The sequence below is a fragment of the Myotis yumanensis genome, unplaced genomic scaffold (genome assembly GCF_028538775.1).
Source record: "Myotis yumanensis isolate MYYU_CA2020_CCGP unplaced genomic scaffold, mMyoYum1.0.hap1 SCAF_1, whole genome shotgun sequence".
NCBI classification, from domain to species: domain Eukaryota; kingdom Metazoa; phylum Chordata; class Mammalia; order Chiroptera; family Vespertilionidae; genus Myotis; species Myotis yumanensis.
In genome coordinates this window covers 52670239-52696883 of record NW_027223752.1, presented here as the reverse complement: position 1 = coordinate 52696883, position 26645 = coordinate 52670239, and the positions used below count along the sequence as shown (strand labels likewise).

Here is a 26645-nt window from a genome sequence, read left to right as displayed (position 1 = left end):
CCCTATCCACTTTCCACAAACAGGTCAGAGTCGAGGATCCTATCCCACCCGCGCCCGCGCACGCCTTAACCAATTACCGGCAGACTCAGTCCCCCCCCCGCCCCACCTCCACCCCCTCCCCGCAGGAAAAAAAATCGCGCGCGCGCGCGTGTATGTGTGTGTGTGTGTGTGTGTGTGTGTGTGTGCTAACTGCAGCTTGCAGGGTAGAGCGAGGTTTAAATGGGTATTGTGTGTAAGGTGCCTGGTTGGGATACGGTAGTAGGTGTTTAACAAAAGTTAGATCCCTTGTCTTTGTATAGGCTGGCTACCAGGACCTCGCGCTCAGCAAGCCCTGGTTAGGCATCTCTCAAACGCCCAGTGTAGGGTGAGGTATGGAAGTCCTACCACGTGCTTGAGGTAATGCACAAGGTGAGTCACAACGACAGGGGTTGAACTCAGATTCGTGGGCGCCCCAGCGGGTCCGGTCACGCAGCACCCAGGTGACTGGCTCAGGCCACGTGTTCAGAACCTAGAACCTGGTCAGCATCTCACCTGCCCGCAGGAGAACACTCAATACTGCTCTGCAGCCCGCTGGGCCGCGGGGGGAGGCGGCAGGCTCTTAACCTGAGCTTGTGTCGTCTTGTGTATGATGAGGGCTATAGTGCGTGTCGGCCCGAGTGGTTTTTATTTTCTCCTTCACTTTCTTTTTCTTTTTTTTTTTTCTCTCTTTCACACTTTCTTGTATGGCCAGATTTTCTACCACGGTGTAGTCAGACCACCGCACACCATGCAGGATCAATCAGTCTTGTGAGTGCGAGTGCTCGCTGGCCGCGGTTAACACCGTGGACCGGACCGGCGTGTCTCCTCCTGGAGCCCAGGGGCTCGGGGAAGCCGCGGCCGCCCCGGGCGGTAGAGTTGAGAAAGTCATTTAGGAGCGCAGCTTGACTCCGGGACACCCGCGGGGGAGCTCCGGCGCTGCAGGACCCCACCCCGCGGAGTGGCCGGGGGCGGAGCTGGGCGATGGGGCGTGGCCTGTCCGGGGGGGCGTGGCCGGCCTGGGAAGACGGAAGCCCCCGCCTAGGGGTGGCGGCAGAACCCGGATCCCGGAGCGTCCAGTTCTCCGGAGCGGGGCTTCTGGAGACGGCGGGCGAGAAAACCCGGCGCCCGGAAGCCTTTGCTTTCTTTGACGCAAGGGCTCGGGACGCAGCCGCCTTCGGCCGAGCGCCCAGAGAGGAGCGACCCCAGACGGAGCCTTCGGAGTCCGTCCGCCCCCACCTCGCCCGGACCCCGAGCCTCGGTCCTCCTCGCCGCTCTCCTCGTGGCCATGGAGTGTCCGCACCTCAGTTCCAGCGTCTGTATCGCTCCGGACTCAGCCAAGTTCCCCAACGGCTCCCCGTCGTCGTGGTGCTGCAGCGGTGAGTGCGGCCCCAGGCGGCCCCGCCGCGCACCCGAGGCCCCGGCTCCGCCGGGCCTGCCGTCTAGGGGCCGAGGGCGGCCGGCGCGCGGACTCGGCAGGGATGAGGGCGAGCCGGTTGCGGGGGCCGGGGAGGGTATGCGGTGAGGCGGGCGCGGGCGGGCGCGGCGGGCAGAGCGGCCGCGGCTCCTTTGTTTTACGCGGCCCGACGGTCGGGCCGCCGAAGGGGAGGCCGCGCGGGGCGGGAGCCCGCTGGGGCCGCGAGCGCGTGGGGGCAGCGACGCACCGCACCGGGAGCCGGGCCCGAGGCTGCGCCCCCGCCCCGCCCTGGGGCTGTGCTCGCCCGAGTCGCCGGGTCGGGGGCGGTAGTGGCGGGTGTCCGGCCCCCACAGGGCGGTCTCACGTGTGGAGGGGCCCGAGTGGCGTCGCGCCCTCGGCCGGACGGGAAGACGCCGCTCTCCGGGCGCAGCTTTGTCTGGGCTTCGGGGCGCCCCGGCCTTTCGCCGCTGGCCCCAGCCCCGCTTCCCTCCGCTGGCCCGCAGGCAACCCGATCTGTGCCGGGCGGGAGCTCCGAGCTGCGAGAGGTGCTCGGTGCTCAGCGCTCAGCGCTCGGGCGGCCGAGGTCGGAGTCTTTCATCACCCGGGGAGGGTGAAGTTTGAAAACAAGCTGTGGCCCGGAAAGCTCGGGGGCCGACCCAGCAGCCGCTTGGGAGGGCGGCTCGATGGCCTGGAGGGTGTTGTGTGGTCTGAAACTGCGTTGGGGTTCCCGAGTTCACGTGCGGCGTAACAGTTGTTAGGTTTATGCAGTGCTTTTGCATCGCTTACGCAAATGAACTCCTTCTGCTGGCCCGCTGGAAACCCCAGTGCCCTCTTATTGTCTGTTCCGCCGACTTAGGATCGCACCGGCCGCACGGCTTTGATTACTTCCTGGTAGGGCCCTGGTGCCGCCGCTAGAGTCTTTGTTTATTAGATTTGAGACGGTCCGTGGTAGCTTAGATTGTAGTGTAAAATTCGAACGGTGCCCTACAAAAACCTTAAATTTATTTGAAGACATCTAGGCACACAGCCATGGTACGATTTAGCAGTGTGACATTTCTCGTTACGGGCTGCAGCTGGGAAGGTAGTTTAGAGGCTGCCGTTAACACTTTTGACAGGTTTCTTCTTCAATGGTAATTTTGTCCTTGGAGAAAAACATAGGTAACGCCACAAAGAAAGATATACTCTGGGATAAGGAATAGAAATAACCCCGGTTTCCTTGGACCTCTCAGAGGTTTGGTGCTTTGCTTGCCTTTGTAAAGTCGGATTATTTTTTTCTGCAAGAAGCCTTTTAAAGATCAGCCGGTTAATTGGTTTTACAGTGCGGTATTGCAGCTCTTTTATGAGGGTACGGAAACTTGTATAAATTAGCTCTTACATATGAATACATCTTTTGCAGTAAATGTTGAGTATGGAACAACAAATAAAGGTGCATCGAATTGCTTTACAAATTGGTTGTTGGTGCATTAGCTACAATTGTAGTTATAGCTGTGATACTATAACTAACTTTTAATTTTTTTCCAAAAGATATTTGAAAAAAAAAATGGCCTAAGTAAACACTAGGAAAAGCATACCTCATGAGGAATGATGAAATTACTCTTGCTCATCTGTTGTAAATAAACTACAGGACAGTTAGCACAATTCTGTTTTTGTGTTGTTGTTTTTTTCTGGTAAAATCACATCAAATTTTAAAATGGCCTCGCTGGGCACATGCAAATGGCAGATATCCTCTTGTGAGTCAGTCTTGCCTTTGTCAGTCATGGAAAAGAGATGCAGAAAAGTGGGCATTTCTTGAGGAATGTAAGTTAAAATGGAGCATAACTAGAGACTTGTGCTGGTAACAAGAACGTTTCTAGCCCTAATGGAGGGATAGTTTCTGTCCAAGGGGTAGGATGGTACTTTGCCTCTCGCTTGGGTTTGTAGACCAATAAAGCAAGTTTAACTTTATGTGGGGATTTTCTTCTGTCCATATTCCATTCTGTAAATTGAACCTATTGGCATCCATCCATTCATTAATTTAATGTTACTGTATTGAGCTCCATCTTGTTCTTACCTGCCTGTTGTTTCAGTGATTAAATGATTAGTAAATCTGTGAGTCCTTATCTGTGTGTGTGTGTCCTTAACTAATTCATCATCTTGGAGGATTATATATTCTGGTATTTATCCTCCAACACTCTTGAATATTCTCTCTCTCTTTCTCTCTCTCTCTCTTTTGGTAGGGAACCAAAGGGTAGCCGATGTGTTGAATAATGGTGTGACTGAGTATTGTGTCTGATTATGTTCTTAGTAACTAGCGAAAAAAATCCCTGTTTTGACACTGGGACAGTACAAGTAATGCCCTTGCCCTGTTTTCATTGGAATTACACCACAGTGAAACAGCTTTAAAGCAGCCAAGCAATTGCAAAAGATGAACATCCCTAGGCCCTATTAGCTAGCAGTACATCCTTGGACAAGTAGTTCTGTGTCCTTTAAGCATCAGTTTCATGACGTCATCTGTAAAAAGGGTAATACTTCACAGGTTGCTGTTAGGATGAATAAGGCAATTTTCGTGAAAAATGTTAAGAAACACTATTCAAACAATAGGAAGTATTATAGGTCAGAACATCTTTATAAAGAGGACTCTAAATACGTAAATATCTAAAGCCCCTTAAGTAGGACCTAGAATAGAATGGCTTCATGCTGAATTATGCTTTCCAAGGAGATATATTACTCAACAAGATTAGAGGGTCTAAGAAGTAATTATATTTCAGAGTTAACTTGAGCTTCTTATCTGTGGAAGGCACTGTGTGTTAGGTTATGTAATTGTGTACTGTGGCTGTTCTCAAACTTTTTTGTTCTCAGGACCCCTTTACACTTAAAAGTTGAGAACCCAAAAAGAGCTTTTGTTGCTGTGGCTCACGTTTATTGATAGTTGCTGTACCAGAAATTAAAACGGAAAATTTTTTTAATGTGTACTTATTAAATCACAAATAAAAATAATCCATTACCTGTTAACATAAACCATAGTTTCCATAAAATATCTTTTCAAAACAAAATTTAGTAAAAAGAGCAGCATTATTTTATATTTTTGCAACTGTTGTCTAGCATAATAGGAGACAGCTGGATTTTCATATCTGCTTTTGCATTCAGTCTCTGGTTACATTATACATCATGTAGAATCTGGAAAACTAATGCATGCTTGTGAGAGAATGAGGATAAAAAATATAAGTAACACTTTAATATTATTTATGAGAATCATTTGACCTCATGTGCCCCCTAAGAGGGTCTTGAAAATTCTCAGGAGTCCAGGACCACACTTTGAGAACCCACTAGTATACAACTATAGTAACAGCTAAGGACACCTGCTCTTAATAGACTAGCTATGAAGTATTAGGGAAATCCTTAAAGCTTTAAGGCTAGCAACCCTTATGTCTTTGTGGAAACTTACAAAGCTTTTGAAATGTATTAGCTGGGCAACAGATCATGGGGTCCAATAGTCCTTTGCTTTGAAAAATGTTAGTCTAATCTAGTTGGGGAGAGACAGGAAGCTAACTGGTTAGAAGATAAATCCATGTTGTGGTTTAAGGTAAATGTTGAAAATAGCAATTTCCTAATAAGGTAAAAGCTGATTTATGTCTAATCTTTGCTAAAGGCATTCTCATTTTAAATGAAAATTTTTAAATAAAAACTAGGACATTCTCTTAAGCTTTTTGGTGTGTGCACATACCAGATGTTATATTCAGAAGCTGGAGGTTTGGGCAGTTATTTTTTTCTGTGGATAGAAGCGTTGAACCAGAGGCAAAATACAGGGGAAAAAATACACAAATTGTTTTAAAAAAATATCCTAAACACAACTGTTTTCAATAACTTAGGAAGGCATCTGAACTTTAGGGTTTTTGGTGAACCAGTTAAATTGGCAATATTTTCATAGTTACAGGCATCAAAAATTTTGCCTGATTAATTCTTCAAAGAGTTGTGTATGCCTCTTTATAGGTATCCAGTACACACTTCCCCTCGCATTACTTATGAAAAGTAAGTATAGATCAAGTAAATGGTTGGCAGGTTTGGAGTGGATATTGGAGATAAACCCTATTTTTGAAGATCCATTTAGCAGGTTAATATACTGATTATTGAGTCCTTGTCAGTGGTAATAAATGTGTAATTTGTGACAAAAGTAAGAAATCAATTATTTTGTGTCACATTTCTCTTACAACCCACTTCTAAAGAGGATTCTGGTATTCTGATTAAATTTTCTAGATAGGATCAGTTCCTTAGGAAAAATGCATTTACCTTTTGAAGTAACACTTTATGAAGTATTTATTAAGTGCCTAGAACATAAGACAGTAAATATGTGTTTAAAGAATGAAGAAATTTTCTTCCATTTACATCATGGCTGGAATGGTCTTTATGTTGAAAATTAATGCAGAGCAAGTGAGCTTCCCCCCAGAATGCTTTCACCTGTCCTCACTCCCCGTATTTTATTCTGTAACTTTGACTGGATTGTCAGCACATGACCATCTGCCGCGATGTTGTTACCACAATGAGTTTGAATTTTGACATTCTGTATTTCTAGGTGGGCAGGTGGACATTGTAGTAGTGACTAAGGCAGTTAAAAATCCGTGGGCAGGTGATACTTTTTTCACATTCTCAAGATTAATATTTAAATTTTACTTACTTTTCTAGAGGATTTAAACTTTTTAAGGTAATATTTGTAAGCTTGAGCCAAATATAATTGCCTTTCTAGTTTTTCTGGCAGTAGTATTCTGCCCCCTCCCCCCCCCAGACCTTAAGGTAACCTCACCATATTTTCATGGTCTCAAAATAATTTGTAGTAGATGTGAAAGAGCTGGAATTTAGAATGTGTATCATTTGTTTGGTTGAGGAAATTGCCGTCTAGGGATTGAGGTTAGTATTTTGCTGCTGTGAAAAAGTTTTGACACATTGATCAGAAGTTATTTTCTAAACAGTCTTCTTAGGCCAGGAAAGAATGGGGTTGAGGGGAGAATTTGAACTCTTTGGTTCACTTTCCCATTAATCCTTTATTCTCAAAAGAATTCATTCTCATTATTCTTTGCTTTTATAGCATTAGCCGTAGCCTCTTAGAACATCCTACTGTTTCCTCATTGAAATTTGTGCAACTTCCTTCTTTACTAGAATATAATAGATTAATTTTGGATCCTTCAAATTAGATTTAGAGATACTTACATTTTTATAGTGTTTGTAGCTAGTAAGCAGAACAGTGAGTAATTGAATTTGTAGCTCACTGAGTAATTTAAATTCCTGTTTTAAAATTTAATTGAGTCTTCCATCAGGGAGTAATTTACATGTACATTTCCTCCTAACCTGCTTTGTTTTTTTCTTTTTGAGTCCCCTCCCCTCATCTTGAGCTATTTTATATATTTTCCTTCTTTGGAAAAAAAAAATACTGTATTAGCCTCCTTTGATTAAGCTGCAGTTTCTGACCAACCTGCCTATGGGTTTTGTGTTTAACCTGGGCATCGGAATAGACTTGGGTAGGTAGTTTATCAGTGTGAGAAGTGGAAAATGTAGATGGTTTAATGTTTTAGTGTTTTATATTTATTCATAGCTCCTTTAGACTGAGAGCAACTGCATTCTAGGTGTGTTAATAGAGCTTTCCTGGACAGATGGCTTAGAAGGAAGTACTTAGATTCTCAGTAGGGACTAGTACTTTTTGGAGGGAGTATTTGTGATGAAGCTTACCTTGATTGACAGTTTAGAATGCTGAAAATAGCATTAACAACAGTAACAGCTTGTTCATCTTACCAAGAATTGTTTTGTGCCAAGACTGCTCAAGATGCTCTGCAATTTGTAACAGCCTGTTTTGAGAAGTAGGTAAGATTAGGTATCTTTCAGACTGAAAGGAAATTTACTTAAAAAATGTTCTTTGCAATTGTATCCTGAAATCTTTTGGGGTTGTTGAATGAACTTTGGTTTAGAAGCTTGTAAATAGAGATCATCTTTTAACTGCTGTGAGACTGCAGATGTTAGTATCTATAGTAATTCCAGATGTTTTCTCATTTATTAGTTTTACTGAGTAGGAGGAGGACTGAGAACAGCATAAAGTAACTTCAAAGCAGCTTGCTAGCATTTATTCCTAATTTAATTAACTACCCATCCTTGTAGTTTTTCCTGTTTTATAGATTGTGAAACTGAGACAGATTAAGAGAGTTGCTTAACATGCTTGGGGGAGGGGGAGGGTAGTAGATAGAGCCTAAAGTTTACATTCAAATGCCATTCAAACTATACTTTTGGGTTGTCTTTATTTTGTCATCCAGTAACTTAATGCTTGATAAATTTAAAGGATTTAAAGTGTGTAGAAGCATACTTGAAATACTTCCTTTGAAGATTCTTGACATAAAAATATATTTTAAATTTCACATTTTAAAAATAATTTATTTAAATTCTGAATTTGATGAGCTCTTTCTCCCCCTGTTTATTAAAGTGAAGGCAAGTTGGGACAAGATTGGTAGTACAATTGGTAGAAAACTGGTTTTTAATGTCTTAACTTCCTTACAGTTCAGATCTAATTTCTTTGTGGTCTATTCACATTACTTCAGATGTAACAAACTAGCCATCTTAACATAGCTGTGGATAAAATGCAATTAGCTTTAGGTTATTTTTTAAATGTGCTTCTGTTTTTGAAGTTGCCCCTCCCATTTTTTCATTTTGTTTCTGGTAGAGAAGATTCTTGGAGGTCGTTTGTTCTGGGGTGGGAGAGGAAGAAAATTGTTAAGATACTGAATTTAGCTTTTGCCTCTGGTATTTCAGAGGTTATTGGAATCTTTGTTTTTAGGTAGTGTACTTTGTTGGTTCCATTTAGTTGTATTCTAAGATTTTCTAATCGTCTTCCTTGCAAAAGTTTATAGTCTTTAGACTGCAAAGCTTAAAAACACATTTCTCTCTCTTTTTCAGATACACTGAAAAGTAGGTATATGTGTGCTATTTACAGATGCATAAAATACAGATGAGCTTAGAAAGAATATTTCAGATTTTGAAAACTATTGAAATTAAATTTGGACATTGAAAAATGAAGTTTATAGTTGTATTAGTTGTTAGTTGTTGTGTTAGCTAAATTCTTCGAAGTTAAGTAAATGCTTAGCTAATTAAATTTAATAAGACCTCTTTAAGGAGGGAATTGAGAGTTTATTTTTAAGGAACTGGCTTGTATCTCTGAAAAGATATTACAACCAAGTGGATTTTATCTGGAGAATTTGTATTCTGCTTTACGATTGAAGAGCTCTACCAGTGAGCTGTTTTCTATTTTGAGTAGATGTTCTGTCCTGATATTTTTCTTTGTTCTAGATGGGTTTAAGACAGCTTTGTAGAAATCTGCTTGCCTGTTTATCCTTGGCCCAACCAGAAGACTCTTAATTTTATGGACTGTTCTTGTACTATCTCATCACCGGGAAGAACTGGCTGGTGATTAACTCTTCTTCCTGCAGGTTTAATTTAACTGATTATAAGATAGTACACTTATTGTTTTAGCTTCTTTAAATATTTGTCCTTACTGTCCATGCTCAGGTTTTCTTTTTCAAAAAATAGATTATTGTCCATTCCTTTGTTTTGAACATTTTTTGCACAATATTGGGATTGTACTATCTTAATCAAAGTTTTGAAGATCAACCTGAAACTTTTAGTAAACAAATTACTGTGATAGAATGTTTCCTTGGGATAATTGATAGGTAACATGTTAGAGAAATGTTTTGAAATAATATTTTTTTGAAAATAACTTTTATATAACTTAAAACTTTGTGGCTGACATTTATTATTAATATTTATGTATGTATGTTTTAGTGTCATACAATAAAATGTCCTTTGACTTGAGATTAACTCTAGTTTTCACCTGAATTATTCTGAATGTTAATAGATGTGTTAACAGTTGCTCTGCAACAACTAAGAACTCAAGTTTCACCTTATGTATATGATGTAGCTACCAATGTTCATGCTGTGAGAATATTATTTTTTAATCCTCACCCGAGGATATGTTTTTTAAATTGATTTTAGAGAGAGAGGAAGAGAGAGAGAGAGAGAGAGAGAGAGAGAGAGAGAGAGAAAGAGAAACATAGGTTGCCTCCAGTATGAGCCCCAAATGGGGTCAAACCCAGAACCTTTTTGATGTACCAGAAGACACTCCAACCAACTGAGCCACCGGCAGGGCTGTGCCATGAAAATTTAATTCTGAGAGTTTTACTGTATTAGTTTCATTTTTTTCAAGTGTTTTGTTTGTATATAGTAGTATTTTTAGACCTTCATGTAAAAAATATTTTTTCAGCCCAGCCGGCCTGTCTGAGTGGTTGAGTGTCAACCTATGAACCAGGGGGTCAGGGTTCGACTCCTGGTCAGGGCACATGCCCAGGTTGTGGGGCTCAATCCCCAGTGTGGGGAATGCAGGAGGCAGCCAAACAATGATTCTCTTTCATCATTGATGTTTCTATCTCTCTTTCCCTCTCCCTTTCTCTCTGAAATCAATAGAAATACATTTAAAAAAATATTTTCAGGTGTTTGTGTTTTTTTTTCACTTTTGAATTAATAATAGAGATTCTTGGGGAAATGTGTGTCATATTTTAAAATTGTGTCTATTGGCTATAAAAAATTCCAACTCTTGGTTTTTATTAAATAATTACAACAGCGGTTGGAGTCTGCAGGTGCCTATTTTTTGTAATATTGGGTATCCAGCCCTTTAAGCAGAGTATAAGTGTGTGCCCAGTTGTTATATATATATTTTCCACTTCTTCATAAATAGTCCCATTGATTTTAAAAGAATAAAGAGTTTCCCAGCACACTAATAAATACATGTGTGGCAATCTCCCCATGTGCTTTAGCACTAACCTTTATTATATAATCACAAAAAAATAGGAAGAGACTTGTATAATGTAAATATTAAACACATTGTTCTCTGAGTAAAGTCTGATCATAAGAGGTCCCTAAAGCTCTTAGTTTTTTAAAATTTATTTATGGGAAGGAGTGCTTCCTATAAAAATATATACATAAGAATCTTTTCTTATATTGCATACACTTGCAATTATTTTTAAATAATAGTTGGGTGGTATTTACATTTATGATTTGATTCATTTCTTTTGAAGATCACACTGCTGTTTAACCTTGGCTTTGCTTACTCAGGTTGTTGGCAAAAGCATGCAATTGCATCAGATCTTGCTATATTAAATAAATGAAAATATTGGATGTCAGAATTTTTCTTAAGTGATTCATGTTTTTTGTGTTCATTCTCCACATAATTAGCTTCTTGGGGGAAGTTATTTTCGAAACAATGTAAACTGGTAATTTTTCTGTAGTTATTTGTGTCTGGTCTTCCAAAGGCAAAAGTGGCCCATTTTGACTCTGATTTTGTAATCTGCTTTGGCTTTAGTAGTATTAATCCTTCTCCCCATTACCCTTTCCCCTCATTTGGAGGTAGGGGCACAGGTCCAGTATTTAGCTGAAGACTGGTAGCTATAGCATAATAGCCTCATTAGGTGTTTTTCTCCAAACTAGGTCTGAACAAGTCTGAGTTTGTGACAGAATTAATAATAACGAATTTGTTTAGTGCATTACAGTTTTTGAGAATATGTGGTTTCACATATTGTTTCCATATGTTATTTTCATTTGATGTTAAAAACTGATTTCAAAAATCCATTTCAAAACTAAAGTACTTGAACCGGTGAGGGGACCAGCCTTATGGATCGAAATTTGCCTCTATGTGGGAAGTCAGCAGGACCAGATGCCCTCTCTTTTCTGGCTCTGTAGGTATCTGGATCTGTTAACATATGCATGACAAATTTTGGCCAGCTTGAAATTACTTTCTCTAGTTAGAGGACACATATTAAGTTCTGCAAATTAGCCTTACAGTTTATAGGGAATTGGTCCCAAATGATAAACTGCTATTTTAATTTTTATGCCATATAGTGGATTTTAGGCATACTTTTTTTTTTTTAAAAAAAAGATAAAGTTTGGGCAGTCTTATGAATTGATATAACTGTTATATGTCAGTTTACCTTATAAATATTAATTCATGCTTTCAAAAAGTAAAACATATAAACAGTAAGTCATAGTATCAAAAGGTTTAAAATAGAACAGTAATCTCCTTCCCACCCCTTCACCCTCTGTCCTACTGTCCACAGACAACCACGTTAAGCCCTCCTTAGCTTTTTCTCTCAAATTTTCCTGCATACTGCTAAGTAATACACTCTTATTTCTTAATTTATCAATTTTAGGCATTATCTCTCGACATCTTGCTATGGTAGGTGGGACATTCATGGTTGCACCACCCTTCTCTCTGCCCCCCTCTCCGTTTTTCAATGTAATTTGATGGCAAATTCTGATTAATATGGTGATTGCTTTTTCTTTTTTGTCCAGCATTTTGTTTTTCCTTGAGTAAATAATTGCCTTTTTAAAAAATTGCTTAGTTCACCTTCTACATGCTTTCTCCCAAGTGTACTTTATAAGTCTGCCAAATGTCCACGAATATTATTTTCCAAGCACTCATACAGGGAGATAATCTCTTACCACTGTGTTTTCCTGAAGCCCTCTTTCCCAGAGCCCACTTGCTCCCATTTGAAGTAATTGTTCCTTAGGCCTATTGAACAGTTCTTATCCTGTGATTCCCTTGCTGTTCTCTGTATTAGATCTACTTCCTGGATCCCTTGTCTTTCTCTTTCTTGGTTTATTAACTGTTTTGCTGGGGTATATCATTGAGCTCTCTTCCCGTAGAAGGTTACTTTTTGACCCCATGCAAGTCTGATGCTTTTATTCTACCTTTATATTTAACTAGAGGACTGGTGCACAGATTCGTGCATGGTGGGGTCCCTTGACCTGGCCTGTGGACATCCCCCGAGGGGTCCCGGATTGTGAGAGGGTGCAGGACAGGCTGAGGGACCCCACTGGTGCATAGTTGGGGCCGGAGAGGGACCATGGGAGGGCTCCAGGGTGTGTCCGGCCCGTCTCACCCAGTCCTGATCTGCTGGACCCCAGCAGCAAGCTAACCTACCAGTCCAAACATCTGCCCCTTGGTGGTCAGTGTGTGTCATAGGAACTGGTCAAATGGTCGAATGAACGGACACTTGGCATATTAGGCTTTTATTATATAGGATTGCTTGGCTGACTCTAGACTATTAGAAAAGATTTTTCTCTTAGAATGATGAGGTCATTGCTCTTTTGTTTTTAGTTTTCTAGTGTTGCTGTTGAGAAATCTGATGCCTTTCTGATTAATATATATATATATATTCTGTAATTCTTTTTCTTGGAAGCTTTTAGAATAGGTATTTTATCTTCTGAAATTTCAAAATGACTTGTTTTGGCATGGGTAGTTTTCCTTTATTGTGATGGGTACTCAAGAGATCTTTCAATCTATACATTTGATAGCACACTCATTCTCCCATACTTACATCTCCTAATTTGTACTTTTCCTTTCTGGAACTGCTACTAATTGAATGTTGGATATCCTGAGTAGAACCTGTAATATTCTGCCTTTTGGTTCTAGTTCTGAGATATTTCTTTGGTTTTTTTTTTCTTCCACCCATCTATTGACTTTTGATAATCATATTTTTAATTCTCAAGAGCTTTTTTCTCATTTTTCTGACCATTGCCTTTTCATACATTCTGTTGCTGTTGTTTTGCAGTATCTTCTCTGATTACTCCAGGGTTTTTGAGTTTGGTTTAAAGTTTTCCTTGCTCCTTACATTGTTTCTGTTTCTTCTGGGTTCTTTCTCTTTTTAAAAAGATTCTGTCAGACTAGAGGTTTTCTTCAAAGATCTATTTTATTTTTGTCTTTTCATACAAGAGTGACTTTGAGATCATATATATGCACAGGATGGGGCAAAAGTAGGTTTATGGTTGTTCTTGTGGAAAATGATACAGTAATTAATAAATAATAATACAAGAATAAACTGTTTCTCATACAACTGTAAACCTACTTTTGCTCCACCTTGTGTGTACGTATATATATCCTGTTCGTTACCAAACTTTCACCTAAACTTATCACACGTTGATAATTCTTGACTGAATCAGTAATTATTAGGGCACTTGCAAGATGTTGATCTTCTAATTTGTATTTCTTCTAAACGTATTAGTTGATATTCTATGAGAGAAAGTTTTCCTTTCTCTCCCACTTGTTTATTTATTAGTATGGATTCAGATTTTTACTTTATTTTGCGATATTTTGTTATTTATTTTGAGGCTCAAAATGTCCTAGATTTGGCTAGTGGGAAACCCCTAGAGCCATAATTCTGACAAGTTTCTATGGCTCTTTGAGCTCTTTCTTACTCCGGCACAGCAAGATGCTCCGGGCTCATCTTGTACTCAGCCTGCCCCAGCCTTACTTGCAATCAGCCATTTTTCTAAGTAGCATTAATTTCTTTTTGTTGGGAATAAATGATGTTTATAAGCTAAGATCTCTCAGTGGATAAGAGCTAAGAAAAACAAATATACATGTCTATACGTGTGTGTGTGTGTGTGTGTGTAAAACCAATAGTTTATATTGATGCCTATAATTCCAACTTCACACTACAGATGTAGTCTTGCCCTTTTCCTTACTTGTAATGCCCTTTTCCAACACTGATAATCTGGTTCCCATTATCCCCAACATATGTACTCATTTGCTCAATGCCATAATCAGAGAAAGTAGTTCCAGAACTGCTAACCCATACCACTGCAAAGAAAACCCTTATAACTAGAGGTCAGTATTTCTTTACAGTTCTTTTTGTCTTTATAAAGTATATGTTCAAAAGTTATTTGGGTTAGTCTCCCTCCTGTTACTACACATATTATTTATTTGACATACAGTTAAGTTCATTTGTTTTTGTTTAATTTCCATTTTAGATGTTTTTGCACATCATCCTTGCTGATTTTTATTTACTTTTTGAGTATGTAAAGCATTAGCATGGTTCCAAAAATGAAAACTGTATCTAGAAGTGTTACTACCCAACCCCTCCACTCATTCCCACTCACTCCTTGTAGACAACCAATTATTTTGATTTATCCTTCCTGCATTTCTTTTTTTTATGAAAATATAGGAGTCTTTTCTTATTTTCTCTCACAAAAAGTCGCAAGCTTAAGTATACTCTTTTGGACTTCGCTTCTTTCATTTAACAGTATATTTTGGATAGCACTAATAGTTTCATAGTACTCCCATTCGTGGATGTGTCACAACGAATTCAAACACTCTCCTATGATAGGGCATTTAGGTTGTCTCCAACATATTATAGTTACAAATAATGATGCAACTGATAGCCTTATATAAATACATCTTTGTATTTTGGGTGTCTACAAGGAAGATGGAAAGTTTTAACTTTCTAATTGTATGAACAGTAATATGTAAGTGATTTTATAAGAATACCTCAAGCCCTAGATGGTGTGATTCAGTTGGTTGAACATTGTCCCAAGCATCGCTGGTTCAATAGCTGGCCAGGTCACGTGGCTAGGTTGTGGGTTTGATCCCTGCTGGAGGTGTGTGTAGGAGGCACATGATTGATGTTTCTCTCTCACATCAATGTTTTTCTCTCTAAAAATCAATAAAAACATTTTTTTTTAAAAGAAGACTTCAAGATATTTGTCTGCCTGCTCCTGTCTTTGAGCTCTTACTGTGATCTTAAAAATGTGTTCAAGACTGCTAAAGTGAAATACTTTATTGTAATTATATTTCTGCCTGGGCAACCTTGAAATCAGAGACCTGGAAGTGACCATGGAAACATTTTTAGTCAGTAGTAGCTAATCATCTGCTCTGGATCCAGGTACATTTTAAGCAGTTGACTATTGCTTGTACATATTCAGCAATGCTGTTTTACCACCCTCTACTCAGACTCATCTATTTCTGGCATTTCTCTCTTTTAATTTTTTTTAAAATATATTTTATTGATTTTTTACAGAGAGGAAGGGAGAGAAATAGAGAGTTAGAAACATCGATGAGAGAGAAACATCGATCAGCTGCCTCCTGCACATCTCCCACTGGGGATGTGCCCGCAACCCAGGTACATGCCCTTGACTGGAATCAAACCTGGGACCTTTCAGTCCGCAGGCCGACACTCTATCCACTGAGCCAAACCGGTTTTGGCTCTCTCTTTTAATTTAATTCATTTTAGGTTCCTTCATGTTATACTGTTGACTGGCTGCTTGCTGGGGTTATAGAATGGCAGTGGAACAGACTGTTTTACATAGGATAGAAATAAAGATTTGGGCATCTATTTTCTCTGATAGGTTTCAGAGCATTGGGGGTATTATAAACTGCAGATTCTCAGAGGAGTGGCATCTTAAATTGCCAGATAATTCTGCTGGCCCTTTCAGGTGGTTGATGACTTCCAGTCTTTTGTTCAAACAAGTGGGCATTGGAGTAGGAAGACTTCCTCCTACATTGCTAGATAACCATGTGAAAGATTGGTGAGCATGGCTTCCCATCAGGGGAGCCATGAATGGATTACATGTGGGTTGAGATAATAATCTCAGCCTAAGGGTGGTTAGAGCCTCCAAGCAGATCCCTTCTGGCTCTGAGAAGCATCTTCAGTTTGTGTGCATATGCCTTACAGATGCTATCATTTTCTGTGCATGTCCTGACATGGAAAAGGTTGAGAAAGTAGGCTAGAGCATAGTCTCAAAATTAGCCTCTAAGAGCCTAGGACATTGCACCTTAAAGAGAAGCATGCAATAAAGTGGAAAAGAAGAAGTGTTTTATTTAGAGTAGAAGTTTGAACCTACTGGTCCCTAAAAATAAGCTGATCACCCTATCTTAAATCTAGAATGCTTTGAAATCATTCCTATTTATTTCTTTGTTAAAACAAAAGTTAGAAATTTAAAAATATTTTTAAATGACTTGGCCTCTAACCCTATTGTATTGGATATTGGAATACCTAAGGTGTATTCTGATCGATCAGATTAGTGAATCACAATTTAATCTCTGTTTGAATACCTCTAAGTTCGGTATATTTCAGTATGGTTTGACACCTAAGTTGCTTCTATACTTACTTAAATGTTTCTAAACCTCCTTGCACATCTCTCAAAATTTGTTTCTAAAATGCATTTGCTTCCTAAGGTGTGTATTTTACATTGCATATATAAAATTTAATGATTCTTATATTAAGGTGGTTATGGTAGTTACATCAGTTTTGAAATAAGCTTATTAAAATATATGTTCAGCCCTAGCTGGTTTGGCTCAGAGCGTCAGCCTGTAGACTGAGGGGTCCCAGGTTTGATTCCTGTCAAGGGCACATGCCCAGGTTGTGGGCTTGATCCCCAGTAGGGGACATGCAGGAGGCAGCCAGTCAATGATTCTCTCTCATCATTGATGTTTTTCTCTCTCCCTTCTCCCTTCCTCTCTAAAATCAATAAAGATATATTTAAATAGTGGGGAAGGCACTAACAATCATGGGGTGCTTTCTATTTGTTAGGCCCTTTGCTGTACACTTTATATTGTTTATCTCATGAAATCCTTACCATAGTCATGTGAGTAGAGGTATTTATTCTATTCTACAGATGAGGAAGTAGACTCTGGAACAACTCCCCTAAGTTTTTGAATAAAAGAATGGTAAAGCTAGAAGGTAAACTAAGACTGTTCGTTCTGAAGCCCCTGCTTACTTCATTATATATCACATGTCCTCTACAATGTTTTTTTAAAAAATCTCACCTGAGGATATGTTTTTTTACTGATTTTAGAGAGAGAGGAAGGGGAGAGGGGAAGAAAGAAACATCAGTGTGAGAGAAAAACATTGATTGGTTGCCTCCAGAACGCACTCCAATCAGGGATGAACTCAACCTACATATGTGCCCTGACCTGGAATAAAACTTGTAACATTTTTGCTGTATAGGACAATGCTCCAACCAACTAAACTATCTAGCTCAGGCAAGCACTGTAATATGTTTGAATCTACAGAGTAGCATTACATTTCTATGAGAGTAAGCCAGTCAGTTTGGTACATTTTTGTATTAAAGAAGGAAGGAGTTCTTTTGGTAGTGTTAAAGGTCATGGGCAAGTCATCAAGGCCTCTGCTCAGTTCAGTTAAAAATGAAGTGGACAGAATTCTGGTCAGTGTGCCCCTTGCCTAACTCCTCCTTCTGGGCCTCTGTGCAACAATTGACTGAGAGCGTGAAGAGAAAAGTGTGAGTATTTCTGCAGAAATCTTGGGATTCTGGTTTGGATGTGGGCTCTTGATCCCAGCTTCAAAGGCCTGGGGTGAGACATCACTTGGTATGATGGGGATCAAGTCAGGCTGCCAGAGGAATGTGTCAGAACTCTTAGAGTAAAAATAGAATTGGAAACAGAGATGGAGTAGGATGTTCTCAACTTTTTATTCAGAGTCAGTTTTTCAAATTCAACCTTCAATAAAATCTGAGGTTTCCCAGAGTGCTTTTAAAGAACATAATCCGGTGACGCAAAAGGAATGAAGGGTAAGGCTTTGTAGCTTTTAATGAGAAAAGGAATTCTGCAAGTGCCAATGACCTTCTTTTTTTTTTTTAATATATATTTTTTTATTGATTAAGATATTACATATGTGTCCTTATACCCACGTTACCCCCTACCCCCCCCCACCCCCGCTCATGCCCTCACCCCCCTGTTGTCCGTGTCCATTGGTTAGACCTATATGCTTGCATGTAAGTCCTTTGGTTGATCTTTCCCCCTTACCCCCACCCTCCCCTACCGCCCCTTCAAGGCCCGACAGTCCAATCAATGCCTCTCCGTCTCTGGATCAGTCCTTGTTCATCAGTTTATGATGTTCATTATATTCCACAAATGGGTGAGATCATGTGGTATTTATCCTTCTCTGACTGGCTTATTTCACTTAGCATAATGCTCTCTAGTTCCATCCATGGTGTGGCAAATGGTAAGAGTTCCTTTTTCTTCTTCCTCTTCTTAAAGAATACCTTTCAGCATTTCATATAATGCTGGTTTGGTGGTGATGAACTCCTTTAGCTTTTTCTTATCTGTGAAGCTCTTTATCTGACCTTCAATTCTGAATGATAGCTTTGCTGGATAAAGTAGTCTTGGTGTAGGTTCTTGTTATTCATCACTTTGAATATTTCTTGCCACTCTCTTCTGGCCTGCATGGTTTCTGTTGCGAAAACAGCTGACAGTCATATGGGTACTCCCTTGTAGGTAACTGACTTTTTTTCTCTTGCTGCTTTTAAGATTCTCTCTTTGTCTTTTGCTCTTGGCATTTTAATTATGATGTGTCTTGGTGTGGTCCTCTTTGGATTCCTTTTGTTTGGGGTTCTCTGCGCTTCCTGGACTTGTAAGTCTATTTCTTTCACTAGGAAGGGGAAGTTTTCTGTCATTATTTCTTCAAATAGGTTTTCAATATCTTGCCCTCTCTCTTCTTCTGGTACCCCTATAATTCTGATGTTGGTACACTTGAAGTTGTCCCAGAGGCAACTGGTTGGGTGTTTTTTGCTTCTTTGTATTTCAAATCTTTGACTTGATCCTCTGGTCTGCTGTTGGGAGTCTGTATAATATTCTTTATTTCAGTCAGTGTATGCTTAATTTCTAGTTGGTCCTTTATCACAACATCGAGGGTCTCACTAGATTTCTTGAGGATCTCACTACATTTATCGGCGGTTTCCATAAAATTCTTGAAAAATCTTAGAACCGTGGTTTTGAACTCTATATCCAGTCGTTTGCTGTCCTCCATTTCTGTCATTTGTGACCTGTTTCTTTGTCTTCGCATTTTGTCTGCTTCCCTGTGTTGGTAGAGTGGTTTTGTGTGCTAGGTGTCCTACAGGGCCCAGTGGCTCAGCCTCCCCAGTTACCTGAGGTGGACACTCTTGGTGCACCCCCTTGTGGGCTTTGTGCACAGTCTTGTTGTAGTTAAGCCTTGATTGTTTTAGGTGTCACTGGGAGGAATTGACCTCCAGGCCAATTGGCAGTGAGAATCAGCTGTGTCTGCAGTGGGAGAACTTCTGTGCTGAAGACACCCTTCTGGGGCAAGACTTGCTTCAGTGGGGCTTTGGTGCTCACTGAGTCTGCCCCCTGAGTGTGTTCCTTATGAATCTGAGGAGTTGTAATCTGGATGGTCCCACTCTAACCACTGGGTACACTGGCTCTTGGATCTAAGGAGGTGCTAATTAAGCCTCTTCCTGAGGTTACCCAGCAGGAGCTATGAAGAGATATGCAGATTCCCCTTCCTTTTTTGGGGTTTGGGGGTGCCCAGATGAGGCCCAGCTGTGAAGCAATGCAAGCTGCTGTGGGGCCTTGGGCCTTCTCTTGGAAGTTCTGGGTCTGACTGGCCCAGCTGCAATTTGTTAGGTAGTTGTCAGGTTGCAAAGGACCCGGGCATTCATATGCAAAAGGTTTTGCAGCAGCCTGGATTGGGCGGGGTCTCGGAATCAACAGGGCGGAGCAAGCAGCTATGGCTGATTCTCAGCCCTGCCCTAAGGGGCCCTGCCTCTCAATGTCCCGGTAATTGCTGCCAGCGCCTCTGAGGGAAAGCCGCCCTCCAGTTCTGAGTTCTGCCTGCTGCCAGACCGTCCAGTTTCTCCCCGTATGAGCACTGGGACCCCAGAGATTTCCCGGAACCGGAGTTCAGAGCAGTCAGGAGCTTGTGACTCCCTCCCGATTCAAAAAGACAGCCGAGTCCTCAGGTGCCCGCCCCTTTCCGCTCTCTCCGGAGCCTCCGTACCTCTGCACTTTACTTTCCTAGCTCCTCTGAGTCTGTGTGCTCTTCTCTTTCCTTCTAGTTGTAGAATTTCCACTCAGCCAGCCTTCCTGTGGTTCTGGATGATGACTGTTCTGTCTTTTAGTTGTATTTTTGAAGTTGTTGTCGGAGGCAGCAATTTCTGGGTGTTTACCTATGTCGCCATCTTGGTTTTCTCTGCCAATGACCTTCTTAAGGATTTAACCCAGACTTTGGGGTTACTATAGGAATACGTACTGTTTTTGAGATTTTGCAGGTCGTTTTTACAATACTGAACAATACTTGGAGCGATGTTTGTGCTCAAGAAAGAATTATTCTGCCTTATGATAATGACAGCACATCTGGATTTGAGTTATTAAAATATTGATGGGCCACAAAAAGAGCCAGCCCAAAGGATGATAACAGATTAGTTGATGATAGACTGCTATGTCTTTACTCTTACTATCTCTGTTGCAGAGGGGATAGTCTAGTCTTTAAAGAGTTTTGATTCTTATGGGGTAGAAAGTCTTGAAGGTTCCCATATTCACTTCTGAACAACAGTGTCAGTCATTCCAGTGAGTTGTTTGGTGGGGGTGAGTGGTTGATGCTGTATCACTGATATCCCTCCTTCTACAGGTGGTATTCTGGTTATCTATTGCTGCATAACAAGCTATCCTACATTTTAGTGATTTAAAACAACCATTTGATTTTGCTTATGATTTTCTGGGTCAGGAATTCAGAAAGAATTTAGCTGGTGTTGCATCAGCTGGAGTACCTGTGACTGGAGTGCCTGGGGCTGGAACATCCTCTCCCAAGATGGCTTCTTAATTCGCATGTCTGGAGCCTCTGTGCTCTCTGGTCTCTGTCTCTCTTTCTTCCTCTCCCAGTCTCTCCCACCCTGGCAAGTGTCATATTCTCCAAGGTCTCTCTATGAGGTTTGGGCTTCTTATAGTATGTTGGTTCAGGGTGATCAGACTTCTTATATGGTGGTTGGCTTCTCTAAAAGCTAGCCTCCAAGCAATAGGAAGAGGAACCTGTCAGTTTCTTAAGGCCTGGACCTGCAAATTGACACAGAGTCACTTCTGCCATTCAGTTGGCCTGGGCAGTTCCAGAGCCTGCCCCTACAAGGAATGCAGACAAAGACCTGTCTCGATGAGAAGAGTGTCAAAAGAATTTATCGCTATCTTTAATCTATCAGAGGGCCATTAAATGGAAAGAGAATGGTTATGGGAAATACTGAACTATGACTTCAGCAGAAAACAATTTACTTATCTAATGATTCAGGAGAAATTGATTGCTAGCCTTGAATAAGAATGGGACTGAGGCAAGAGGGAGCTGCCAGAAGGAGGAAGGTGAAAAATATTCTCATTGGGACAAAGGAGAAAGACAACCAAGATAAACTTTGCTTCATAATTGCCCTCCTTGCCTTGGTTGTGAATTCTTGCTCCTATGATCTTGGCCTTGAGTCCAAACCTCTACTTCCAACCATTTTGAATTTGGTGCTCATGCTTGGTCTCTTCCTCCTGCCTTATTTAGACCTCTGCTTAGCTTCCCAAGCTCTGCTTTGGATCATCCTTTGGCCCTGGGCACCTTCGGTTGCTCTCTAAGAAAAAAATCTCCGGTTTCCCTCTCTACTTGAGGATACACGTGATACACATTCAAGGGCTGTTAAATCACGTTGTTTACCCATATCTTCAGAAAAAAATCACTTCTGTCGTGGTAAACAACCTGCTTCCCTATTTATAATGGTCTGGCCCTCTAGCAACTTCAGCGCGAAATTATAGCTAATTTGCCTGCAAACGTCAGGTGGTCATAATAATCTGGCCACTAGTGTATATATACAGAAACGTAGAGAATGGGGTCTTTTTAAAACTAAAATGATTGCAAACACTGTTTGAGTTTGAGTTCCAATTCTGTCACTAACTTAGCAAGTTCATAACTTCTCTTTGCCTTGTAAACATGCCAAATAACAATATGCATCGCACTGGATTGTAAAGGATTAAATGAAGTAATAGTCATAAAGTGGATGCAATAGTACTTAGCACATAGTATGTATGAATTTACTTAGTAAGAAATGCATATTATGGGTATTTTCTTATGGGTTGCTGATATTTTTAGAGTGTTGAACTTTAACAATTCTGCATGCGTTGGTGGGGATGTTCTGAGCTTTACTGTTGTAGCAGCATGTTTGCCTATGATGGCTTTGAACAGTGATTCCACACACTTCCCACCCCGCATTTGCAGTGAGTTGCTGTTACTGATGGGCAATGTGGTGGAATGTGTTTGCTTCTCGGGGGTGGTGGGAGGCAGGAAAAAAAAGCTGTTGGTTTGGAAAATTATACTACACTAGAGGCCCAGTGCACAAAAATTTGTGCACTCGGGGAGAGGGAAGGGGGTCCCCCAGCCCGTCCTGTGCCTCTCGCAGTCTGGGACCACTCGGGAGATAACGACCTGCTGGCTTAGGCCTGCTCCTGGGTGGCAGAGGGCAGGCCCAATCCCTAGGTGCAGCCCCTGGTCGGGCTCAGAGCAGGGCTGAATGGGGAGTTGGGGCACTGCCCCCTGTCATGCACAGAGCAGGGCGGATCAGGAGGTTGCGATGCCACCCTCAGTCACACTCAGGGTAGGGCCGATTGGGGGGTTGGGGCACCGCCCCCTGTCACACTCAAGGCAGGGTCGATGGGGAGGTTGCGGCGCCACCCCCTGTCACGCACAGAGCAGGGCCAACCAGGGGGGTTGAGGCTCCCTACCCTGTCATGCACAGAGCAGGGCCCATCAGGGGGTTGGGGAGCTCCCCCCTGTCACGCACAGAGTAGGGCCAATAGGGGAGTTAGGGCACCGCCCTCTATCACCCACAGAGCAGGGCTGATCAGGGGGTTGGGGCACCACCACTGTCACACTCAGGGCAGGGCCGATGGGGAGGTTATGGCTCTACGCTGTCACACACAGAGCAGGGCCCGTGGTGGGGGGAGTGGGTTGGGGTGCCGCGCCCTGTCACACACAGAGCAGGGCCGATCAGGGGGTTGGGGTGCCGCACCCTGTCACACACACAGCTGCAGGGCGATCAGGGGGTTTGGGCGCTGCCCCCTGTCACGCTGATCCCAGTGCCAGGAGCCTCGCTGCTCCGCTGATCCTGGTGCTGGGAGGCATATTACCCTTTTACTATATAGGATAGAGGCCTGGGGGCCGGCTGGTTTGCCCTGAAGGGTGTTCTGGATAAGGGGGGAGGGTCCCCAATGGGGTGTCTGGCCAGCCTGGATGAGGGGATGAAGGCTGTTTGCAGCTGGTCACACACCCTTCAGGGTGGGGGTCCCCACTGGGGTGCCTGGCCAGTCTGGGTGAGGGGCTGAGGGCTGCTTTCAGGCTGGCAGTTGTTGATTGAAGCTCCCAACTGCTCCTTTTTTTTATTTTATTCTGGGCCAGCTTTAGCTCTGGCTCTAGCTCTGAGAGCAGGTATCTGGTTTGTTTCGGTTCTATAATCGAAACAATGTATAACTTCAGCTCTGAGATCCCAGCCGGCTATAGGCAAGTCAGGCGGGGAACATTGCAGTCTGCAGTCACTGGAGCAAGCAAGCCTCATGTTCGCTTCCAGCTGCCTGGCTGCTGGCCGCCATCTTGGCTGACAGTTAATTTGCATAAGGATATGCTGATTAGCCAATGGGAAGGGTAGCGGTCGTACGCCAATTACCATGTTTCTCTTTTATTAGTGTAGATTAGCAATTAATTGTTTTTTGTTAAGCCTTTAAAGAAAAGTAGGTGAAAAGTAGAATTGAAAAAATTTTATCTATAGGAGAAGATAACATGATTGTTTCATCTATTTTTTGCCTTACGTTCTTTGAATAATTTTATGATTAGAAGCGACGTGCTTATCACCTAACTACAGTGAAGAAATAGACCCAGAGAGTAGTGATGTTCTCAGTTCTAAAGCTAGTAATGGAAGAGCCAGGACTAAAATCCAGGTCATCAGATCCTCACCTTTTGCATTCTTGATAAAGGGCCTCTCTCCCAGTTGCAGCAACTGTTCAATAATGGATGCACTGTAAATGGCTTGCCTGTTAGTGCTGTGTGCTTGAACTGTTTTCTGTGTAGAGACAGTGACTAAGTTGTATCATAAACCTTAAGTGCATCATATTTTATAAATATTTTTTTAGAATTCTAGGAGAATCCTTGATAGGCCTTGAATATCAAATGTAGTCTATATTACTAGGTTCTGTGTAGTGAATACAAAGGATTTTGAAGATTATTGGTTATGTGGAAAGAATGTTATATTTGGTGTCTATGCCATTTTGTCTTATGAACTCTTTGTCTCCTGAACACAACCTGAAAATATCCCTGTATAAATAGGTTCCTTTAACTCTTTAAGCGCCCAGTCAGTCACCGGTGACCGACACTATACTTTCTGTCTGGAAGACAAAACAGGCTGGGCACTTAATGTGTTCATCGCCGAACTCCCTAGTTTTCTGCCCTTCTTTCTCTCTTGATAAAGGAGCACACTACAATTCTCTTTCCCAGGACTAGTAGGGCGGAAAACCACTTTGGTTTCTAGATCACTTGGATGCCTCCCCTCTGCCTCTGTGCCCCTGGTTCCCGAGGATTAACATTTTGGGGGGCTTTAGGAAGAAGACCTGAGAGTGAGCAGGTTTTAGAGGCCTGTGCTCCTCCACCCCTCTGCCCCACACTGCATGTGTTAACAGCTTCTACCTTCTGGAGAAATGGCCTTAGGAGAGGATCAAGATTCTCCACTTCCTCCAAAGAGGCCTGCTGACACCTTGTAGAGCTTGTGGCTGGGGTGAGAAGTGGGCCAGAGGAAGGTTTCTGCAGCCATACCTGAAGGAGAATAATAGTGGAGGGAGCCTTGGTAGTGCCAACCTTCAGGCTGAGATGCCCAGAGACTGAGAGAAGAGACACTGAACTTGGGTTTGGAAGAATTGAAGCCAATGAGAGATTGCTGGAGGAGAGAGTAACTTTAAAGAAATTTTATAATCTCAGTGAAAGAAGACAAGTCTCTGTTTATGAGGTCCAATGACCCTGCTGTGGCCAAGTGGAACAGTGTGAGAAATACACTGCAAATTCAAATGACTTTGAAATGTAATTAGGTATAATAAAAAGAGCATATAAATTCTCAAACTTACCTTATGAACTTCTACAACTTTCCATCCAGATTACTCTCTTTCTCTCAAATACTAGCACTTACAAATTTTCAAATAAACCTTCAGTTTAATATTTTTATGTCATACTGAATACATAGTAAATTTAGAGCTTAAAATATTTTAGGGATTATGATTTTATTCTATCATTTATTTATAAAAATTCAGTTATGTTATGGTTCATTTAGAGTTTTACAGAAGAGCCTGGGTACCTCTAATACTGTTCCCATGGGAAACAGGTTCATCCTACAGATAAACTTTTGAACTCATCTGTCTATAAATTGAGACTACCTTTTTAAATTATTTCCCCTTAAGGTGATTAAAATAAATGACTTTAAGATTATATGTATCTTTTATTCATGCTATGACCTGTTCTATTCATAATTATTGAGAATTAGGTTAATTTAAAGCCAGTATTTTTCATTCTATTTTATAATTGTCTTTAGTACATTAAGGGTTCTTAATTTGGATAAGGTGTGTATAGACAGAGAGAATATGCCCCAAATCAATGCAATATATGGCTTTAGAATGCCTATCGTACCCTATTTTCTACAACTCTTGGCCTTCAAATGTTTTTTTCCAGTGTAAAAGTATTAAGCCTTCAGAGGACTATCCTTTAAATAGCCAAGACCAACTCCCTTACTCTCTTATTAAGACTTAATAAGTCTTCACTCTCTTATTATAAATGTTTATGATAGAAGAAATTGGGTATTTTGATTCGGAATGTCTTTTTTGAGATTTATTAAAAGGTATAGTCACTTGTTTCCAATGTTTTTGAAAGTCAATATTCTCTTTTATTGTCACTCCTTTCCTGTTTTAAATACCTACTTACTTATTTATCTACTTATATTTATTTTATTGAGGTGCGATTTATATAACCTAACATTAACCCTTTCAAAGTGCACAATTCAGTGATGCTTAGTAAAATCTACAACCACCACTTCTATCTAGTTTCAAGACATTTTCATCACCCCAAAATAAACCTCAGACCTATTAAACAGTTACTCCTCATTCCTTCCTCCCCTCAGCCTTAGGGTACTTTTTTAAAAACTTAAAATTAAGAAATTGAAATATTAATAAAACTTTCTGAGATAATCTAGACTAGATTTAGAATACATTGTTCTAAATTCAAAAACATGAAGAAAGGCATTCAGCCCCACCAGTGTGGCTCAGTGGTTGAGTGTTGACCTATGAGCCAGGAGGTCAGAGTTCAATTTCTGGTCAGGGCATATGCCCTGGTTGCAGGCTCACTCCCCAGTAGCAGGTGGGCAGGAGGCTGCCAATCAATGACTCTCATCATTGATGTTTCTCTCTCTGCTTCACCCTTCCTTTCTGAAATCAATAAAAACATATTTTTTAGAAGAAATGCATTCAATATACCAATAGTGGAACAATCTCTCTCTCTCTCTCTCTCTCTCTCTCTCTCTCTCTCTCTCTCTATATATATATATATATATATATATGAAAGGCTAATATACTAAGTGT

The 26645-nt window shown here is 41.4% G+C and overlaps 1 protein-coding gene across 1 annotated transcript in view; it reads left to right on the top strand.

Moving 5' to 3' along the window:
* The first annotated feature begins 1159 nt into the window (after positions 1–1159).
* Positions 1160–26645, top strand: part of USP3 (ubiquitin specific peptidase 3) — a 101776-nt gene continuing 76290 nt past the window's right edge. The window contains exon 1 of the mRNA XM_070421348.1: positions 1160–1394. Within this exon, the coding sequence (XP_070277449.1) occupies positions 1304–1394 (91 nt within the window). The 5' untranslated portion in view covers positions 1160–1303. The remainder of the gene's footprint in view (positions 1395–26645) is intronic.